The sequence below is a fragment of the Bombyx mori genome, chromosome 27, assembly GCF_030269925.1.
Source record: "Bombyx mori chromosome 27, ASM3026992v2".
NCBI lineage: Eukaryota > Metazoa > Arthropoda > Insecta > Lepidoptera > Bombycidae > Bombyx > Bombyx mori.
This window is the reverse complement of record NC_085133.1, coordinates 5,040,270-5,063,751: the sequence shown is the minus strand read 5'-3', so window position 1 is coordinate 5,063,751 and position 23,482 is coordinate 5,040,270. Positions and strand designations below refer to the sequence as shown.

At 38.7% G+C, this 23,482-nt stretch overlaps 1 protein-coding gene across 7 annotated transcripts in view; it reads left to right on the top strand.

Annotated features, from left to right (window-relative positions):
* Nucleotides 1-23,482, top strand: part of LOC101738442 (catenin delta-2) — a 64,101-nt gene that overhangs the window by 28,824 nt on the left and 11,795 nt on the right. For 3 of the 7 annotated variants that reach the window (XM_012690953.4, XM_012690955.4, XM_062676469.1), the window contains exons 3-16: nt 6,107-6,227; nt 6,878-7,003; nt 9,757-9,918; nt 11,080-11,165; nt 12,700-12,838; nt 13,359-13,455; nt 14,091-14,261; nt 15,417-15,598; nt 16,664-16,823; nt 19,120-19,309; nt 20,465-20,556; nt 21,355-21,542; nt 22,359-22,500; nt 23,046-23,218. In XM_012690953.4, the coding sequence (XP_012546407.1) occupies nt 6,107-6,227; nt 6,878-7,003; nt 9,757-9,918; nt 11,080-11,165; nt 12,700-12,838; nt 13,359-13,455; nt 14,091-14,261; nt 15,417-15,598; nt 16,664-16,823; nt 19,120-19,309; nt 20,465-20,556; nt 21,355-21,542; nt 22,359-22,500; nt 23,046-23,218 (2,029 nt within the window). The remainder of the gene's footprint in view (nt 1-6,106; nt 6,228-6,877; nt 7,004-9,756; nt 9,919-11,079; nt 11,166-12,699; nt 12,839-13,358; nt 13,456-14,090; nt 14,262-15,416; nt 15,599-16,663; nt 16,824-19,119; nt 19,310-20,464; nt 20,557-21,354; nt 21,543-22,358; nt 22,501-23,045; nt 23,219-23,482) is intronic. The other 4 variants (XM_004926804.5, XM_062676471.1, XM_062676470.1 and 1 more) reach the window with 2 other exon arrangements.

The following is a 23,482-nucleotide window of genomic DNA, read 5'->3' as shown; positions in this document are numbered from 1 at the left end:
GTGATCGGATAACAATTAATATATTAATCGCTTCCAAAATTCGTCTTCATTAAAATTTTACATGCATTTCATATGTTAATAACTTAAACGCCCTTTATAAAAAAAATTTGGAAGTATTTATTTTAGTCTTCTTTGTTTTTAGAAATTGTAGCTCATATATAATCAGGCAGCGCAGGACCGGTCTTTGAGGCGAGGCTTGGGGGAGGGCTATGTCCAGCAGTGAACGTCTGTGAGCTGATAAGAAGATATAATTTCAATTGTAATCGTCTTTGCATAAACCTGTTCAAAAGAAATCATAGATCTTTAAACGAGCAATTCTGAATCTGAATCTCTTCTGAATCTCGGAAACGGCTCCAACGATTTTTATAAAATTTAGTATACAGGGTATTTCGGGGGCGATAAATCGATCTAGCTACGATTTATTTTCAGAAAATGTTGCTTTATTCGTGTTTTGAATAATCAACTTTATCGGTAATTTTGATTTTTCTTTAAATAACCAGTTCATATTTTATTATTATTTTGTCCGTAAGATCGAAAAATATTATTCATATTTCATCATTTTATGAACACGTTATTGGTATTCAAATATAATTTCTGAAAACACCAGATCATTTAGGTACTAATAATTGAGGTTTCCAATAGAACTTATCAGTATTACGTTCGTAAAGATAATTCTAAATTACCACTGCACGATTGAGGACTTCGTCTCTTATAGATAGATTCTCGTAAAATATTTTAAGGATTCGTTGTAGGTACGTAACGTTGGAAGCACAGGGTAAGCAAGAGTCTGAAACGACGCTAGTACGTACGTTACTTTAAATAAATATTAAATTAGCATGGGAAAAGTTTGTGCGTTCGTCGGCGCGGATATGCCGATGTATGCAGATTAGACGGTTCCGGTTCAGCTGTGAATATAATTAAATTATTGATTTATTCTTGTACAAAGTTTTGATCCCTCCTCTTTGCGTTTGTTCGGTGTTCAGATGTACCTCGTGTCTTGGCTGGTTACCCTGAAAACAGTCTTAAGGTTTAGAGGTTGCTATTTGATGACAGAAATGGGCCAGACTTCGGTTGTGTGAACAGAGGAGCAATTATACATTCATGAAAACTCCACGATTCCGATTGGTGGACGAGCTCACAGCCCACCTGGTGTTAAGTGGTTACTGGAGCCCACTACCATTTAACACAGTAACCACTTACTCTACAACGTAAATGCGACACACATCTTGAGATATAAGTTCTAAGGTCTTAAGTATAGTTACATCGGCTGCCCCACCTTTCAAACTGAAACGTATTACTGGTTCACGGCAGAAATAGCCAGGGTGGTGGTATCTACCCGTGCGGACTCACAAGAGGTCCCACCACCAGTAAAAGGCTTAATGTAGTCCACAAAAATGGCAACTTGGTGGTACTTCACGTTGCCAACTGGTTAGAAATTAATGTGAGAGAATTTGCTAACACTAGTCCTGCGAAGCACTAGTTACTCTTGCTAGTGCAAGTATTAGAAAATTCTCTCAGGTTGTGCCTACCCGCCGGGGCGTAGCCGGAATAGCCTCTTAGGCTACCACCGAATAGGTAGGGGAAAAAAATTAAGTTGCAATCTGAGCGGATAGGAACCAATCACTTCAACGGCAGATACATTTAAATATGATATGAAGAAAGGTTCAAGCACAGTGAAGTCGTCATGGCCTAAAGGATAAGGCGCCCGGTGTATTCGTATGAAGCGATGTGACTATGCCAGTGCTCAAATCACGCAAAACGGTACCAGTTATTCTAATCAACTATACGTACTTAAGTACGCCTAACTCGAGTTCTTGAATGATTTTTACGATGAATTAAGAACACGTGTGAGTTAAACAAGAAACGAGCAAAAATTTATAATTAACGTTTTTTTATTTTTTTTATTGCGTAGATGGGTGGGCGATCTCACACTTCACCTGGTGTTAAGTGGTTACCGGAGCCCATAGATATCTATAACGTAAATGCCGCCACCCACCTTGAGATATGAGTTGTAAGGTCTCAAGTATAGTTACATGCCCCACCCTTCAAACCGAAACGCATTACTGCTTCAAGGCAGAAATAGGCAGGGTGGTAGTACTTATCCGTGCGGACTCACAAAACTTTCTACCACCAGTCATTACGATATAATTACGTAATAGATATCAAGTTTCGAGGTGGCATTGGCTATGGTGGCAGTGGTTAAGGGCTTCAGTTACCACCTAATAGCAGTTTTCCGTGAGCTCGTGTTTATTCAATATCACAGAATAGTACCTTCCAACGTTGTAACTACAGTTGAACCTTTCAGTAAAAGACATTGGTCAAACGCTAATGAAAGCTCATCTAAATCGTTTCAAAAGTTTTCGTTGGGTAATTTTAATGGTTTCATCAATGAGCTTAAGATTGACCTTTATTTAGACAACGGCGGATCCAGGGGGAGGGGGTCATGGGGGTCATGACCCCCCCCTGAGCTATTTCCAGGACTTGAACTAACTTGGACTAATTGAAGAACATCATGATTTATTTATTATCTATTGTTATCAAAATTAAATTATAACTTCTTAACTTGCCCACGACTATGTGACCCCCTCCTGACGCCAAAGCTGGATCCGCCCTTGCCTTTAGATTGGAAATAGGTGTTAGCTATCCACTTTCCACAAAAAAATAATAATTTTAAGTCAGTATGGTTGGTAATCTAGATTGTCATTATTGTTGTTTTCGTTGTCGGCTTAAGAATGTTTCGGTCCTCGTTTTCCAAGTGTAGTGGTATAAACGTTGAAGCTTATGTGTGACGCGCGCTTCCTACTTATTATTTTGGCAGTTAACCCGTCTGCCCTGCCCGGGCCAATAAAAGCCGAACGTTAACGGCCCAAAAATGCGGAGGTGCCTTTTATTTTATGCGTTTCCGTGTTTATATTGCAGGGTTTGCATTAGTCGTTATCGATTGATTAAACTTTGGGAGTTGTTCGGTAGCTGCGAAGGAGATGTTTTCTTTCAAGATTGTGACGTCACGCGTCATTGGTATTCGGGGCCTTGTCTTTGGTGTTCTAGGAATAGGTAGTTCAAGTTGAGTCTCACAATAATGCAAATTAGTTTTTCCTCAAAGTATTACCGAATAATTTTACTGCGCGAAGGTCAGCATTTATTTTTAAGTATTTTTCGTTTCTTTGCCAGTGACGATTTTATATTATTATGTTTAGTTATTTCGGTTTTCATTTTAAAATAGGGCGCGGGCACGTAAATCAGTAAAATATGTAAGAACAAATCACCCATCCTATTAAATGCCGATTGTTTGCTTACTGTCTGTGAGCGTCAATTTCTCAAACGATTCTCACATAAAATATTACTTATTGTCGTCGAGGCAAAAACTCACATTCACTCAGCCTACTTTCGAGCGAAGTTTCATATTACATAAGCGTCCAACTTGTTGTGTTCATCAAAAAGTACTTTAGAAACACGAATCTTATCGTATAACAATTCATAAATACACGAGAAGTACATAGTCCGTACAATCTAATGAAATTGGGAGTGGCTGTGAATTTAAAATGAGTTATTCGCGCGCATCCGAAACAAAATCTTTCTTTTTTTTAAATTATATCTAAGATTCTTTGTACGAAATTGAACCTATGATGTGACGAGGCTCGGCAGGTAGAGTTCCGAATGAGTAGTTTAGACTGTTTTTTGTTCCAGAACTATTTAAGGTTCCTGCGTGAAATTGAGAAATCTTTATAAATTAGAATCGATGGTTCTAAAATTAATTATATTTTTATTTTTTTATTGCTTAGATGGGTGGAGTTCATAGCCCACCTGGTGTTAAGTGGTTACTGGAGCCCATAGACATCTACAACGTAAATGCGCCACCCACCTTGAGATATAAGTTCTAAGGTCTCAAGTATAGTTACAACGGCTGCCCCACCCTTCAAACCGAAACGCATTACTGCTTCTCGGCAGAAATAAGCAGGGCGGTGGTACCTACCCGCGCGGACTCACAAGAGGTCGTACCACCAGTAACCTTCGAGCTCTATTCATAAAATTTGCAAAAAAATGCCAATATAACTTAGGTAACAGTACGGTTTATTTGAACTAATCGAGGTCTTAGTAGGCTTAGCATTATCGATAATGAGAACAATATTGATTCGTTTATTTTAAGCCTTCAACCTATCCATGAATGTGAATGACATTTGAATTGTTAAGTATTGTATCGTGTTGCCGACATAATAAATAATACTGTATATAATTTGTATATTAGTTTCAAGCATGCTATGCATTTTATAAATATTTTGTTTGTACTTTTTGTACTTGCTTTAATAACAAGCATATTTTTTTATTTCCGTAAATGTACGAATCCACTCATGGCTCATATCGTGTTAAGTGATTGCGGAATCCCATAGACATAACAACATTATTGTCGTCATCCATCTTGAGACGTGATGCGGGAGTTTAAAATTGTATTTCATAAAGTCTGTCTAGCCCGTTCAAAACGGAGCGAATGATTGTTAATCGGCAGAAATACATAGGATTGATAGAACAGTTTTTTAGTGCATGTAAATCCGTCGCTAAATCGTCGGCGGGCATGTGTTAGGAAGTTATTAAGGAAAACTGATTTGAAAAGAATTTAACTCCAGCTATGTCGCATCATTCGATACTAGTATCACTATTCTACAGAAGTTTCATTTCTAATACTACTAGAACTCTCATTCACCGTCGGCCATATAACAGTTTACGGGTCATTCGATCTTAAGTTGTTGCCATCGGAAATAACAGGCTTCAATGTCTACTAAAGCTCTCCTTATCTAAGTTTGAAAGAGCCCATTCAATATGAGAACTAAAAAAAAACTCGAGTTCGACTTGCGATAAACAGAACAAAGTTATTATCTTGATCGGGAAATATCCTCTGAGAATATCTCGAACGCTTAGCCTTTTTGCCGCGTTTGAAAAGCCATTGTTTCCTCATATTTTGCTTCGAGCGCCCTCAGTTCGAAAGGTACTCGAAACTGCTTATTTAGCCCTCCAGCATGTACCCTTTTGGGGTTAAAGAGCTGATCAAGTTTCCAGGTTTTTGCCGTAGACGTTTGCTTGTTATTTGTTTATTTTCTATCGAACTACTCGAAGGGTTCTAAACGAAAATCGGTCGAGCAAATAACGTCATGTACGGTTAGATAATTTTCTGAGAATTAATTTTGTTTAGTCTTTCCTTCGAAGCATCTGTATATATTCGAACTTATATACACATAATTGTTTATATAAATTTGTTGTAAGCAAATAACCCTGGTTTATTTATGTATTTGTATATAATAGATTGTGTTGTAAAAATCTGTAGTACTCTGTGATAATTATCAAAATAACTTGAATGAGAAGGAAAGTTGTGGTTTTCGATTCTCCCGAGAAGGTTTCAATATATTGAAACGTATTTATTTTTATATAAAATAAATCGGTGAACCTAAAATAGAATTTAAAAAATAACATAAGAACGACAGGTCCGTAGGATCATCTGCGTAAAGTCAACTAACTTATGGTCCCTTGTAACTTTTTAACACTTTGATTAAGCTGCGAAAATCTAATACAAAGACTTGTAATTTGATGTCACAGTTGGGTATCACAAAAATGTATGCAAAAATTAATTTAACAAATGTTTAAAGACGCTGAAATATGTTATTACTAGTGGTCCCGCAGTAGTCGAAATTCGACCATAATTAATTGAAATTATAAGTTTGAACATTATTATGATTCTATTGTCAAATTATATACATAATCACAGATTTCGCCAAGACTAAACTTTAGGCAAATATGAACAAAGACAAACAATATTTAATCTATTCTCAATTTGACCACAGACTATAAGCAATATGAAAGTTTGACAATAAACAAATAGTATGCATGCGTGTGTGTGTCAAAAACATGGTAGTGTGTGTAATGTTTTATTATGGATTTATTGTATTTTTTATGTATAATTAAAAAAATATATGAGTATTCTGCACTTCTTCTCTATATTCTCTATAAGTGTGGGAAATTTCATACTCCTCCGTCCGCGCAATTTTCGTAAAAAGGGGTACAAAGTTTTTGCTTCACGTATTAATATATAGATTTAAAATGAAATGTTTTGTTACAGGAACGGTCCCGTGGAGGGTGCGTACGGTTCGCAACACAGTCCCGTGTCGCGATCGGACGCCTCCACAGAGGACGCAGAGCTGTCAGCGGCGTTAGCGCATCAACACCATCTAGCTATGCAGGTAAATTTGTACGGAGTTGGAACAGCGCCCCTAGCGGCAAACGGAGCGAAGAAGTTACAGTTCTATACAAATTTGATTTTACATTGATAAATTACTTTTTGGATTGCTATGTTATTGGTGTCTTATCTAATAACATAGGAGACTCTCAAATTAAAAACCATTCGAATCCGTTAAAATTAAAATCTCAACATAAGCAGCCTCGAAAATAAATACATATGTCATTTGCTACTAATACTAAAAAAACATGTGTGCAATTCACACGTGGTAGAAGTGAAACCTTCCAAAATTAAAATACAATTATCCTAAACGTCTTAAGTATATGTAAAATTTTGTCATTAGTAAATAATTGTAAGGTAGCGCCCTCTGTGAATTGATATTTTAATTTCACGTATAATCCTAAATTAAAATTCACTACAAGAGCTTTCATACACACGTTAGTATTAAAAAATCTCACAGATGGCGCTGTATTAAATAGTATGTATATTTCTGTCTCATTCTTTGCTGGCTTCATCCTACACATTTTTGTATTTGTTTCTCTTACCTGTCGTTTTTTCCGTTGCATCCGGTTTGAAAACACAACGATTCTAAAGAAGTTTTCACTTCAAAAATCTATTTGGAAACATAAATGTGATTTGAAAATCCATCACCAGGCTGGTGACTATCCCCCGATGAGCAGCGGCGTCGATCCTGACTACGGGCAGTACGTGTCGTCGCCGGCAGCTCACTACAACCACATGGGGCATTTGACTATGGCGCCCTCGCAGAAATATCCGCATGTTAGTATACGAAAGGCTAAACGGAAAAAGTTGCCAGACAGAACACTGGTATTTCGTGTTTAAGGGTAATTACTGATAGATTAATAGGTACTTGTCATAAATTTTTAGTTGTGATGTGATTAAATACTGAAAGTCGTCGTGGCTTAAAGGATAAAGACTTCCGGTGCATTCGTGTTGAGCGATGCATCGGTGTTCGAATCCCAGGCGGGTACCAATTTTTCTAATGAAATACGTACTCAACAAATGTTCACGATTCACTTCCACGGTGAAGGAATAACATCGTGTAATAAAAATCAAACCCGAAAAATTTTATTTGCCTAATTACTGGTGGTAGGACCTCTTGTGAGTCCGCACGGGTAGGTACCACCGCCCCGTCTATTTCTGCCGTGAAGCAGTAAGGCGTTTCGGTTTGAAGGGTGGGGCAGCCGTTGTTACTTGAAACCTAAGAACTGATATTTAAAGGTGGGTGGCGCATTTATGTCGTAGATGTCTATGGGCTCCAGTAACCACTGAAAACCAGGTGGGCTCTGAGCTCCAAACATCTAAGCAATAAAATAAAATAAACTTTTACTTGTGATGTGATTAAATACTGAAACCGGTACACCAAAAAGGTCATTGCTGCTGCCCAAACTGAGAAATGCGATAGAAAACTATAGCGACAACGGTTAAGGGAAATAATAATGAATAAATAACTGGGAAAAATCACGTACGGTCATCCGTCTCCTAATTAAGATTCCCTGTGATATGGGTATTAGAGACTGACATAGATACTTATATAATTTTAAATATGTACAATAAATAATCACTCATAGAAAAAGAAAACCTGTTAATCACACGAATGTTTGTCCGATGTGGGAATCGAACCCCCGACCCTCGGCGCAACAGCCAGATGCGTTAACTATTGCACCACCATGTCAATCAGGGAATGGAACGAGGAAAGATCTTCCATTGAAATATTGCCTTTGTTCGATTTTGTTAATGTTGTATACAAGCTTAGAAGTGTCGATACTCGGTTTAGGTATTAACCGCATTTCTATTATATGATACGCCATCGCTATAACTCAAACGTAAACTAATATTATTGAAAAATAATAATAACAACAACATACACTACCTATCAATACCTCACATGTGTGCGATCCCGGTTGCCTCTTCTAACTTCTTCTTCTTTATGTTTTGGCTCCGGCACGGTTTGTGCATTAGCCAGCGTCAAGTAATAAGGTTGTTTTTAATTCGCCGTTTTAATCATTTACAATTTATGAATAATAAAAAACGAAGGAAACTTAATCAATTGGCATGAAATTAAATGAAATGAGATGATATGGGATGAAATGTAATCTCAGTAAAATGGTGGTCATTTACTGAGACTTATCCAGTGGACTTTTTGGAGGATCTCGAGAAGTTACGTTCAGCGGCTTTGTTTAATTTTCCCACATTTGTGCACTTTCACAGATACTAAACGGTTAATAAACCACCGTTATTACACATTTAAGCCTGAAGAAACACTAAATAGACAAAATAAAACGAAATACACAACTTCACTCCTCGCGAAGTCCTTGCCTCTAACTGTTTCTATGTTCCCTTAAACCAGGGGATTCCCAAACTTATTTCGTCTACTGCCCACTTTGAGAATTAATTATTTTTTAGCGCCCCCGTTTTTTCGCCTACTTATAAACCATTATAGCGAGAGCTCAGTCGGTATCTAAAAGTCTCCTAGATGAAATTACAAATCGCCTCCCAAGCCTACACAACGCCTTTTTTTTTTCTGGGTCTCTTACCGCCCCCCTTTAGGCCTGCAGCGACCACAAAGAGGCGTTATCGCTCACTTTGGGAATGGCTGCCTTGAACCATTCGTAGTGTGAATCTGCACGGTCACGTTGATGCGTTCTGATTGTTTTGGGTCAGCGTGTTCAGTGTATCGTGCCACGAGGGCGGTGCACGAATAAACAAAAGAAAACTCCGACCTGAATACGGCCACGAGAATCGCTTAGATTCATCACAGTGAAAACTTTATTCATTCAGTATTCTGTCTTTAACTAAAAAAAACGTTTTAAAGAATATCGTCTCAACAGCTGAGGTCGTACAGTACTGATCTCGATTACTTTTTCATCCTTACAAATAAGGCGTTTTCCTGCTCCCGCCTGTAATTTGCTAATGGTAGAGCTTATTTACGGATGGATTTTTTGTTGTTGAAAAGTATATATCTATTTTTTTAATTCATATGCTAGCGGTTCGATTCCTACTGTACTTTTGTTGCGATGCATTCGTACGCACCGATCTAAAGGGCAAGGACGCCTCATAAGGACCCACCAATGGTGTTATTCGTGTTGTAACGTGTTAGGGTTTTGACAACCACTTCACAACGGGGGCTAAGCTCGTCGACTCGACTAAAGCAATAAATAAATAAAATAAATAAATAATATATTAAACGTTGAAGCGAGTCAGAACTAGCTTTAATGATTATCTACTGTATCACATATTTTAGTTTTTCTTTTAGTTTTTTTATTTATTTATTTGGGACAAAATAAACATATAATATTTAAAAAAAAAACAATAACCAAACATGTTTCCACCATCAAAACAATAGAGGGTGAACAAAGGAAAAAAAGAGAAATTTAAGCTTACACAAAAACAAACAAAAAAGCAACAATACGCACATATTATTATTTACATCAACTTACACTGTAAAACAATAATACTCATTATACTAAATCACCTCATAAGTATTCCAAGTTTTATTTTTATTTTTCTAGGTAATGGATTCGGTGTCGGTGAGCGGGGGCGGGAGCTATGCGGGAGTGGGGGGCGCGGGGGGCGCGGGCCACTACGGCACGTACGGGCACTACGGCGCGGCCGCCTACCCACAGCCCGCCTACATGGTCGATCCGACCCAAGTACCGCCTTATATGGCACAGGTAACAGTGGCTCAAACAGCATCAGATTTTACATTTATTTATCGAAATGGGGTTTATAACTGACAATCAACCCTGCTTTTTTTTATTGCTGATATGGGTGGACGAGCTCCACCTGTCCACCTGGTGTTAAATGGTTACTGGAGCACGTAGACATCTACAACGTAAATGCGCTACCCACCCTGAGATTTAAGTTCTAAGGTCTCACTTTAATCACAACGGCTGTCCCGCCCTTCAAACTGTAACGCATTACTGCTTCACGGCAGAAATAGGTGGTGGTGGGTACCCGTGAGTACTCACAAGAGGTCCTACCACCTGTCCTTGGTAAAACACTCGCTCATAGGCCGGAATAATCTGTACCTCTATTTTCGTATAGTATATTTTTATATATTTATTATAACAGAATAACAACAACTCTTTATCCTTAAATAAAGCTGTATACTAATGATGAGATCAAATACAAGCAGATCATCGGAGTGAAAAATTAAATTGTGTTATATTATTATTTTGGAAACTAAAATTACAATAAGAAATACTATAAAAAATTTAGTAAACTATCTACTGTCCGTGTACGGTCAAGAAAATATTTTTAAAATACATTGCCCCCTTTTGGGGGATTTGTTTTTAGGTGAATGTACATACACTTTTTTGTTAACACATACAAAAAACATACGCACATACATACGTTCTCTTTTATATACATCTTACCCTCCTAATTCTAGGGAGTTAGTTAGATTTAGTTAGGCGTAAGCGACTAGTTCAAATTTTTTAATATAACTTATAGAATATTATGTTAAAATAACTTTTATGTTAAATTACATCAATGGGAATTTGTTGAATGTGAAATTTCGAAAAATGAGGAACAGACAATGTTGCTTAAATATCATAACTGATTCACTCCAAATGACTTTTCGACTTTATGCAAGATATACTTATAACTCTAAATTACTTTAAAAAAATGTTAAAACTGGCAATAGAAAGGTGTGGTGAACATTGATAAACCGTACAACTAACAGTGGGGATTTAATTCAATCAGACATTAAATTACATTGAAACTCCTTACATATCGTTTATCATTTTATCGATAAATGACAAACGAATGTCAAAAACCAAAGATAAGATTAAGACTGTGAAGTAAATAGTAATTTTCATTGTTTACATTAGGAGTACGTCGAGGGAGGAGGTAGTGCGTCACCCAGGAGTGCTTCACCTGGTGCATTGCCGCAGCACAATCTACATCTGCAACAGAGGTAAAAAAAAAACAAGCAAAATAGAACCTTATTTATTTATTTACTAGATGACCCGGCAGACTTCGTAGTGCCTCAATCGATAAATAAAAGACCTAAACTTTTATATAGAATAAACTTAAAACAAACAAAAGGAATCCGTCCGACGGGGGACACGTCAAAGGGAAAACAAAATTGTTATTTTTATTTAATTCCGAGAATTTTCATATTTTTATACCTTTTAAACCTTCTCTAGACTTTCACAAATAATTCAAGACCAAAATTAGCCAAATCGGTCAAGCCGTTTTCATGTTATGTCGTGACAACGGAAAACGGGTTTCATTTTTATATATATAGATTTAATTGTGCCCGAGGGCTATGACATGTCCTTCTTCAAACGAGGCTTGTGGAGAGTATTAAGCGGTAGGCAGCGGCTTGGCTCTGCCCCTGGCATTGCTGAAGTCCATGGGCGACGGTAACCACTTACCCATCAGGTGGGCCGTATGCTCGTCTGCCTACAAGGCAATAAAAAAAAACCAACAAAGTGATCATCAATACAAAACATTGACAAATTGACAGTAAGTACATGGCGGATGTTACTTCAATTATTATTATAGGTGCAATCGACAATGTCATGAAATTACAAAAGTTAAAATATAATGAGTAATTTCAAGAAATATGAAATCCAGAATAACACTGTGACAAAGCAACACAATATCTCATATCTACATCTATTAGAAAGTAAAGCTTGATTATTATATATTATTTGTTTAATTATGATTAGATTATATTTAGTTGGGAAATGATCTGCGCCTGATTTTTCCTGTATGCTGTAAGACAATTAGAAAAAACATATATTTGTGATCTATCTGTGTTTGTTCTATTATCTTATTGTGACATTGCAAATTATCTACTAAGTATTGATGGATTGATTTCCGTTTAAATACTTTATTGCATAACTTATTAAGATATTTTATCTAAAAATATCTTTTTCCATGTGGTTTCGTCTCTATGTTCTATGGTTTCCATTTTGGATTACGCCCTTGAACTTTTATATCAATCCTATAAAGTTACCCGCGTAATAGATAAAACTAGAGGTCCCGCAGTATTCGAAATTCGACTATAATTAATTGGAATTGTAAGTTTGTACACTATTATGATTGTATTTTTTATAGAATCACAAATTTCGCCAAGACTACACTATAAAAAATATGAACAAAGACAAACAATATTTAATCTCAATTTGACAACAGACGTCAAGAACAAAAGTTTGACAATAAATAGTATGCATGCGTGTGTGCGTCAAATACATGGTATGTAGTGCGTGTAATGTTTTCTTTATTGACTTAATGTATCTTTTATGCATTATGTAAAAAAAATAGCATTGTGCACTTCTTCTCTATATTCTCTATAAGTGTGGAAAATTTCATGCTCCTCGGTTCGCGCAATTTTCGTTAAAACGGATACAAAGTTTTTGCTTCACGTATTAATATATAGATAAAAAAAAACATAAATTTTTTTATTGAAATGGATGTCATTAACGAGATACTCTGTGCAGGTACGACTCGGCGTCTCTGGAGCAGTTGGGGCGTCATTACTGCGTGACGTCACCGCGGGGCGAGTACGCAACGGACGCGTACGGCTATCAACACTACCCCGCCGCGTACGACCCGCCGCATCAACCGCCGCCTTTCAAGGTAAAGGGAAAATCAACTCCTATACACTATCTTTACTTCATTTGTTTTGTTTTTTTTGTTTTTTGTTATTGCTTAGGTGGGTGGTCGAGCTCACAGCCCATCTGGTGTGAAGCGGTTACTGGAGCCCATAGACATGTACGACGTAAATGCGCTACACACCTTGAGATATAAGTTCTAATATCTCAAGTATAGTTACATCGGCTGCCCCACCCTTCAAATCGAAACGCATTACGGCTTCACGGCAGAAATAGGCAGGGTGGTGGTACCTACCCGTGCGCACTCACAAGAGATCCTACCACCAGTATACATGATTTTTGGTCATTGATCAATAGAAAGGTTCAATTAGTGATCGGATCACCAAATGATTTGTTCGTTGCATTATTGTTTGGTTTGAAGTCAAAAGTCTTATACCATTGTGCTATGGGAGTTAATTCTCAATTTCAATATACAAACAGTAGGGATTAATGGATTTTTTACATGTCTCATGTAAAGAAAACATAAACATTTGAAATTGTTTCAGGACTCACAAAACGGACTAAGCATGGGTAGCGCTGGAGGACAATCAATGTATGGAGACGAGGAGGAATTGCAGAAACAAATGGCTAGCATGGCTTTAGGTAAATAAAAAAAAATCAAATGATATGGTAAGCTAAAGATTGTTTGAAATTTTCTTCTCAGTGGGTCGCGTTTCCGATCCGGTGGTAGATTCTGCGAAGCACGGCTCTTGCTAGGGTCAGTGTTAGCAACGTCGTCAGGTTTGAGCCCCGTGAGCTTATCTACTAGTTCGGTGAATCTAGAATAACCCCTCAAGGTTAATAGAATAAGTGCTCTGAGGAATTGTTCGAGATGATACCGTGATCTCGTTTTTACCATCGCACCGCCCGCCACCGGAGCAGAGTTCATCCATACTACCTGGAGCCACTGCGGTCATCCACAGTGCGTTTCTAGAGATCTTTTTTGCCACGTACCATCCAGCTATGGAATGAGCTCCCTTCCACGGTGTTTCCCGAGCGCTATGACATGTATTTCTTCAAACGAGGCTTGTGGAGAGTATTAAGCGGTAGGCAGCGGCTTGGCTCTGCCCCTGGCATTGTTGAAGTCCACGGGCGACGGTAACCACTCACCATCAGGTGGGCCGTATGCTCGTCTGCTTACAACGGCAATGTAGGAAAAAATAATAATTTGAAAACTCTTTTAAATTACTTTAGAATTTTTGCAGCTATTGTTTTAATGCTGTGATTGTATATTCCAGTACACGGAGGTCGTGAAGACGGAGGCGGGCTGCAGTGGCGCGATCCGAACCTATCGGAGGTGATCGGCTTCCTGAACTCTCCGTCGGATGTCGTCAAAGCTAACGCCGCAGCCTATCTACAGCACCTGACCTATATGGACGACCCTAACAAACAGAAGACCAGAAGTTTAGGTATTATATGCTTTATAGTAATTGCAGTAAGGAATATATTTCTTTGAATGACTGATACATAATGTTGATTATATTGTTTTTATTCTTAAAAAACATTTATACGCTTTAGTTTGGGTTTATTGTGAGGAGGCCACATAGGAATTGTTACTATCCGCTTATTTCCGCTGTAAATCATGTCATTCTGAACTATGTGGGGTGAGCGCCGAATGTCCTTTTTTCCATTCAGGCCTATCATATGTCATCTCGGTGAATTTTATTACTGGTTGTAGGACGTCTAGTAAGTCCGCATGGTTGGGTACCAACATTTTGCCTATTTCTGCCGTGAAGCAGCAATGCGTTTCGGTTTGAAGGGTGGGGGGCAGCCGTTGTAACTGTACTGAGACCTTAGAACTTATATCTCAAGGTGGGTGGCGCATTTACGTTGTAGATGGGTTCCAGTAACCTCTTAACATCAGGCTGTGAGCCCGTCCACCCGTCAAATCAATAAAAAAAATTAAAATAAATAATAGTTTAAAAAACTAAAAAACACGCTTTATATAAAATTCAACTAAAAAATTGAAAATAAATTTTAATAAATTTAAATTGAAAATAGTGTAAAATATATTTTATTGTAAAAAAAGCGTGGGGTGCATGGTGTTATTAGTTATAAATATTTTTCTGACAGATATGAGTAGAAGAATTATATATTATTTCAATAATATCTTAAAAAGCACCCCACCATTTTTTTTAAATTAAATTTATTTTACACTATTTTCAATTTAAATTTATTAAAATCTATTTTCTATTTTTTAGTTGAATTTTATATAAAGCGTGTTTTTTTGTTTTTTTAAATTATTATTTATTTTAAAATTTTTAGTTAATTTTTCTATAAAAGCGTATTTTTAAAACTATTACGTACTTTAATATCAATTCCTGCCTTATCGACTATAGATAAAAATTGTATAAATTGGCAAAAATCTTATTTTGCATATTGAATAATGGAATAATCTTATCAAATTAGTGTATTGTCATCGGTCCTCGATAAATCTAAAAAGTTTGAATGAAATCTGGCCGTTTAAAGTGGGTCAAAATCGCGTCTAAAGGAGTCAGTTACAAACATACATACAATTGAAGCCAATATAAAAAGTACGTCATGTAATGTTGTGTGTGTTGCAGGCGGCATCCCGCCCCTTGTGCGGCTGGTGTCGCACGAGAACCCGGAGGTGTGCCGTAACGCGTGCGGCGCGCTCCGCAACCTGTCGTACGGGCGCCAGAACGACGAGAACAAGCGCGCCATCTGCGACGCCAACGGCATCCCCGCGCTCATGGCGCTCTTGTGTCGAGCCACCGACATGGAGGTTAAATTATCTATCACTTACGTTATTATCCGCCCCTTGCTCAGGTTAACGTTCGTTTAAATTGAGTAGTGCTCGCTCAGTACCGTAAAATGGGGGGGGGGGAATCGGGACGCTTTTTAAGTTCGACATTGATTTTTATCGTTTTTTTTTTGTAATTATAATAATAAAACGAAGATGATAATAGTTTTATAATACGTTAAGTTATATTAAAGAATAATCATAGAAATGTTACAAATACTCACTTGTCCCTATTCACCCAGGCGGTGGGTGAATCGGGTCGCTCGAGGGGTTAATAGAGTTTTTCGATAGGGCTGGCACTATTTAGTTGTTACGTAGGTCCCAATTTTAGGTATTAACTATTTAATATCTTTAATGAGTTATAAAACTTTGATAACTAAATTAAACTATTTAATGTTCTTAAACATTAAATAAAAGTCAGTTTCAGTTCAACAAAGTTTCATCTAACAACTCAACAGGATATTGTGACACTCCAGACTTGTCACTATTCTACCTCTAGTCCCTATTCCCCCCAATCTACTGTAGTGGAAATTCTTCAATAATTAATTGACATTATAATTTTGAACATTGTTAAGGTTCTATTGTCAAAGACTATAATTTTAATTCTATAGTCTGACTAATTTTATAATCACAAATTTCGGCAAGTCTACACTATGGACAAATAATATTAAAGATAAACAATATTCTCATTTTGACCACAGACTTTAAACACTAACAAATTTTTTACAATAAACAAAAGAGTATATATGCGTGTTTATGTCAAATACATGGTAGTGTGTGTAATGCTTTTTTTATTCATTTAACGTATTTTTTATGCATAATAATGCTTCTTTCTCTATATTATCTATGAGCGTGGGAAATGTTATATTCCTTAGTCCGCGCAATTTAAAAAGGGGTACAAAGTTTTTGCTTCAGGTATTATCTAATATAATCTATATGATTATGTTTTGAAAAAAAAAAAAACATAGAGTGGTTGTTAAAAAAATAAACCATAAAAACCACATTCCGATTTATATAATAAATGTATAAATTTTTGTTTTGATACAGGTTAAGGAATTAGTTACCGGTGTTATATGGAATATGTCATCGTGCGAGGACCTCAAGCAGTCGATAATCGATGACGCGGCTCAGGTCATTGTGAACAAAGTTATCATACCGCATTCTGGCTGGCATCCCACCAACCCTGGAGATACTTATTGGTCTACCGGTAAGTTTTGTGCTTTTTTTTTTTTTATATCGCTATATCAGCCGAAAGAGTAGGTGAACTCATGGTGCTCAAACCTGGCCAAGTTGCTAACACTGACTCTAGCAAGAGCAGAATCTACCACCGGATCGGAAACGCGACCCACTGAGAAGATACGGCGAGAAACTCAGTGGGCTCTGTCTGTGGGTTAGTGTACTCGCCAAGCCCTTCGTCACACGCGACGGGTTCGACAATAGCTAATATAAATCTTTAGATTTACCGTTTTGGGCGAGTGTAAAAACAAATGTTTGTATTCGAAAAATTCTCCACGTATTTTGCTGTGCTCCATTTCTGTGCCTTTCAGATTTTAACCTCATGTCACACACACGTAGGGAAGCGACATAGTTCATAAAAACATCGCTCTTATAGATCGATATAACATTTATTTTCATAACGAATATATATTTTTTTTTTATTGCCCTTGTAGGCAGACGAGCATACGGCCCACCTGATGGTGAGTGGTTACCGTCGCCCATGGACTTCAGCAATGCCAGGGGCAGAGACAAGCCGCTGCCTACAATACAATTAAAAATACAACTAGGATAACTCAGTACCCGGTTTTAATAACAACGATTTATCGCTGGCATCTCGAGTTGTAAGGAGCGTCGTTCACACTATAATGTTACTTTTGATTACTCGACATACCTTTACCGTACCTCGAGTTATGAGGACGAAGCCTCAGTCGGATCTTGTAACGATTCCCAAAGAGGTCTCTCTACTTATATTCATAGTAACTTAGCCAACCGTAAAGTTTTGAAATTGGTAGGTTGTTTGTTTCAATAAGCTATATAGGTCTGAGGTATCAGTTCATTTTTGAAAAGGGGTCACTTGCCTCAAATGTTCCGAAGCCGGTTCCAACCGAAACCCTCAACAACATCCGTGCATAAATTACGATATCTGTTTGAAGTATTATATTAATTGCGTTTGTAAGCAGATGAGCATATGGCCAACCTAATGGTAAGTGGATACCGTCGCTCATGGACGTCAGCAATGCCATTGGCAGAGTCAAGCCACTGCATACCATTAAGTACTCTCCACAAGCCTCGTTTGAAAAAGAACATGTCTCAGCCCTCGGGAAAACACCGTGGAAGGGAGTTCATTCCAAAGCCGGAAGGTACGTGGCAGAAAAGATCTTTGGAAAGTCACTGTCAATGAACGTAGCGTTTCAAAATAATATGGATGAACTCTGCTCCGCGGGAGGTGCGATGAAAAAAAAAGAGATGAGGGGAACGTCTAGAGAAATTCCTCAGAGCATTCTTTGTACTTTAGCCAAATATGTGTGAGAGTAAGGTTAAGTTCATATGACGGTACGTAGTTCCGCGCGGTACAAGATCAATCTAAACAGTGCTTAATGTTCACATAATTTTCTTGTACTTGTCAGTTCTACAAAACGGTATCGACAGCTTTCAACGCAATCATATAAAAAAAAACAAAAGATGCAACTAACATCTTAAAGTAGTTACAAAAAATTCTTCGTGTAGTCTCCAGGTCGGGATATAAAGTTACAAAAGAAAAGTTTTTCATTTAAAATAGGATTGCCCCCAGTATCGTCTTTGTCTTCTTCTCCGACGTCTCAGTTTTCTGTATAAAATCCATAAGCAAATTGCCCCTTTTCCACGTCCATTCTCCAATGTTGACGCCAGACTGTCGCGCGTACATATTCTGTCATGTGAATGCTTCCACCGCGCGATCATATGAACTATTACTGGTGGTAGGACCTCTTGTGAGTCCGCGCGGGTGGGTACCACCGCCCTGCCTATTCCTGCCGTGAAGCAGTAATGCGTTTCGGTGAAGGGTGGGGCAGCCGTTGTAACGAAACTTGAGACCTTAGAATATCTCAATGTGGGTGGCGCATTTACGTTGTGGATGTCTATGGGCTCCAGTAATCACTTAAAACCTGGCTGTGAGCTTGTTCAACCATCAAAGCAATAAATAAAAAAATCTAGAATGAAATTTAGCAAATATAAAAACAAATTTTATCATATGGATACACTGGATTGGTGTAAATATGCAAATAAGATTTTTGGTACTGTAACTAACTTTTTAATGTAAACTACTAAAAAAAAAATGTGTACATTCAACATTAATCCATAGAGGTCCTGTGCTAGACACAGATCTACCCCAGGTTGCGCCACAATTACGGAACCTGCGCAAATTAAGCAATAAAAAAAAATCGGTTGTCTGTAAAGTCGGCTCCGTCGAATTATAAGACGTTGTCACGTCAAAAAAAAACGTAGCCTAAGCGAGTGCGTGTTGTTAGTATTCCGCAACGCGTCGGGCGCGCTGCGCAACGCGTCGAGTGCGGGCGAGTACGCGCGGCGCCGCCTGCGCTGCCTGGCGGGGCTGGCGGAGGCGTTACTGCACGCGGTGCGCACGGCGCTGCACGTCAACGCGATCGGCACCAAGGTCGTCGAGAACTGCGTCTGCGTGCTACGGAACCTCTCCTATAGGTACGGGCGGCTTATTTCTGTACCTGTGTTTCCGATGTACAGGAGAAAACAATGTGTCATCCATTCCCGATCCTGCGGAAAGAATGGAAAGCAGTTGACGTCGCCCCAAACACGTTATTTCGGATCCTCCCGATCCACTAACGGCGCTTTTAGGTACCTCAAGCACAGGTCATCGTTCTCGTCGAACCCGTCGCTTGCGACGAAGGGCTCGACGAGTAAATTAACCCTCAGACACAGCCCACTGTGTTTCTCGCCGAATCTTCTCAGTGGGTCGCGTTTCCGATCCGGTGGTAGATTCTGCGAAGCACGACTTGCTAGGGTTCGTGCTAGCAACGTCGTCAGGTTTGAGCCCCGTGAGCTCACCTACTAGTTAAGGTTCCGTTGAAATAGCCTCTCAAGGCTATCAGCTTAGGTAGGAAAAAAAAAATGTGTCATCAACTCACACTTGTCCACTGCTGGACATGGTTTCTCGTAATAATTTTGAACCCGGTAGAACGATTTTCATTTTGTTTATTATTTTGGTATTATTTTTATAACTTATATGGGTGGTCACGGCAAACTTGATGCTAAGTGGTTACCGGAGCTCATAGACATCTTCTACAACGTAAATGCCGCGAACCACCCTGAGACATGAGTTGTAAGGTCTCACTTTTAACAGTACAACGGCTGCCCCACCCTTCAAACCGAAACGCATTACTGCTTTACTGCGGAAATAGTATAAAAATAATAAATGTTAAATATTATATTGGTATATTATTTATATGTAGCACTGTTAGTCAAGTCTATGTAAGATCATCGGCCACATCTAGTCCACCAGCTTTGTGTAAATTCTAATCATTTATGGATAATGTAAATTTATATAAATTTTGTCATGAAAATCAGTTAATAGTTACTTTTTTCCATCTCAAATGTAATAAAATCTCTCGATTAAATTAACACTAGCTTTTAATGATTTCTTTATCGATAAACTTGACGATTTATGTATTTCTGATGACAATGAAATAACGTAGTGCCAACAATCGGATCTAATAATGAACTTAGAACAGCTCTAGTTTAGTAACACTGAGGTTTGAACTGATCACGCTTTCTTTCCAATATTTTTCACAAATAAATTTTCGTAACGTTTTTAAATTGTCATGTTAATTTGCTTCGAAGATGTCAGGAAATCGAAGACCCCCTCTACGACACTCGAGCACCTCCCACACAGTCGTCGGGACAAGCCAGGATACAGGCCAGCGCTTCGAAAGGTGAGGTTCTTGTTGTTCCACCATCGGTTGCCTTAAACCACGGTCGGTCAGATTTAAAAAACTGTCATCAATAACACCAGCTTTACATTTATCGACAAACTTACACCACAACACTAGTAACATGTAAGTGAATAATTGTGTAGTTTTTTTTTATTGCCCTTGTAGGCAGACGAGCGTACGGCCCACCTGATGGTGAGTGCTTACCGTCGCCCATGGACTTCAGCAATGCCAGGGGCAGAGCCAAGCCGCTGCCTACCGCTAGTTCTTTCGAAATATATTAGACTAGATATGAACACTGTTTTTGTTTTATTTTATTGCATAGTTGGATGTTCGAGCCCACGGCCCATCTATTGTTAAGTGTACCTGTATCGGAGCCCAGAGACATACATCACTTTGAGAATACTTGTAATAACGCCTTTCCTAACCTCTTGAACTGGAATGCATGGTTGTTTCTTAGTGGAAATTGTCAGGGTACTGGTACTCATTACAAGTCCCTATCACCAGTAATTTCGAAAAAAAATTATTAGGTTTTTTTTTAATTATTCGATTATATTCTTTCACTGTTATTTTTTTTCGCGGAAACATATTCAATACCTATTTCTTAGAGCACTTGGTACCAGTCTGTGGGATTCGAACATTGGCACAGTAGCATTGCTCGATACGATTGTAACGGACGCTTTATCCTTTAGGCCACGACGACTTCAATGTAATATTAATTGCCCTTTTTTATTGGAAAGAATGACAGAACTTAATCGTATTAATTTTAACTAGAACTCACAAAAGCTTGCACGTATTTAGTGTTGTGTTTTCCACAAGGAGAAAACCTCGGCTGTTTCGGAGGAAGTAAAAAGAAAAAGGAAGGTTCCTCATCGTCGAACTCGACCAGTCCACTCGGGAAGTCCGAGCCCGAACCGCAGCCCGTCGAGAACAACACCCAGCTCGGTTACTCCGTACCCAAAGGAACGGAGATGCTCTGGTCTCCTGAGGTACGTGCACATCTTACTGTGGTAATGGCGTCAAGTGGCTATTAGACACTCATTCCGGTCATCGTCCTCGTCGAACCCGTCGCTTGCGATGAAGGGCTCGGCGAGTAAATTAACCCACAGACACAGCCCACTAATTTGTCCGCTGGATCTTCTCAGTGGGCCGCGTGTCCGATCCGCTGGTAGATTCTGCGAAGCACGGTTCTTGCTAGGGTTCGTGCTAGCAACATCGTCAGGTTTGAGCCCCGTGAGCTCACATACTAGCTCGGTGACGGTGACATAGTCTCTCTAGACCAGGGGTGGGCAAATATTTTGATAGTCGGGCTACATTGCAGATGAAAATTTTACCTCGGGCCAAACCGGTTTTTTTCTAATTTTAAGTTTAGTTTTTGCTAAGGATGTCAATTAATGAATTTTAAAACCAACATTTTTGAATCAAAATATTTATATTTATCAAGTTATTTGAATTAAAAAAAAATTCAAGAAAAATTTTAAACATTAATATCAGATAATTATCAAACTGTACAATTATCATACAAAGGTGTTATTAAAAGTGTTTCTACTATCATCTATGCTTAATAGATTGAGTCACAAACTGTTTTAATGATATATACAATGCTTCACGGGCCAGACAAAATTCTACCGAGGGCCGCCATTTGCCCAGGCCTGCTCTAGACCATCAGCTTAGGTAGGAAAAAAAGACACTCTAACATAACGCACCTTGAGATATGAGGTTAAAGTTCCAATTTGCTCACGGCCCGAAGCCGGTACAACGTCCTGTCCCTGCGAGAGAGAGTGAGAGTGAGCGTGTGCTTGCAGGTGGTCCCGCTGTACATGGCGCTGCTGCAGACGTGCTCCAACCCGGAGACGCTGGAGGCGGCGGCCGGCGCGCTGCAGAACCTCGCCGCCTGCTACTGGCAGCCCTCCATCGACATACGCGCCGCCGTCAGGAAAGAAAAAGGTACAGGACTCGCGCCGAGATGTCCAGCCAGGCGCCAGGCTGGCGGGCCATAATGTTGTCGAATAGGGCCGAAAATCCAAATGTCATTAGAAATGTCTATGTAACGGTAGGAAGCGGCTTGGCTATGCCCTTAGCATTGCTGAAGTCCATGGGCGATGGTAACCACTCACCATCAGGTGGGCCGTACGCTCGTCTGCCTACAAGGGCAATTAAAAAAATAAAAAAAGATGTGACGCGCGTCAGTAGTATTCCGTGCTTTAAAAATTTTAATATATGTAATACTTTTGTTCGTGTGTATGTTAGTGAACTCCTAAACGGTTGGACCGATTTTGATGAAATTTTTCGTGTTTGTTCCAGTGAATTTGAGAATGTTTTAGATTCTCAAATCAAACCATAAATTTTTTGGATTTAGGATTAGGATAACGTCTGTCGGATCCGCTATTAATTTTATATTTCATCATCTTTGTGGTTTTGTTGGATTATAAAATATTTAATCGCGATTTTTTCGTAAATCTTTAATCGTCGTAACAAATGTATTCGGACAGGGTTACCGATCCTGGTGGAACTGTTACGTATGGAAGTGGACCGCGTGGTGTGCGCCGTGGCCACGGCTCTACGTAACCTGGCCATCGACCAACGCAACAAGGAGCTGATCGGGAAGTACGCGATGCGCGACCTCGTGCAGAAGCTGCCCAGCGGGAACCAACAGCACGACCAGGTGAGGGAATAGCGACCTTAAGACTTAATAATAGGGTCTTTAATTTATATATACAGTCATATGTATTTATATAAAGGAATCTATTAACACAATTTTTATGATATAACGGCATCCGAGTCTTAGTTTAAAAATTTGCAAACCTATCAAGGATCATTGACGATACAGAGACTGCGCTCCCCTTTTTTTATTGCTTAGATCGGTGGACGAGCTCACAGCCCAACTGGTGTTAAGTAGTTATTGGAGCCCATAGACATCCACAACGTA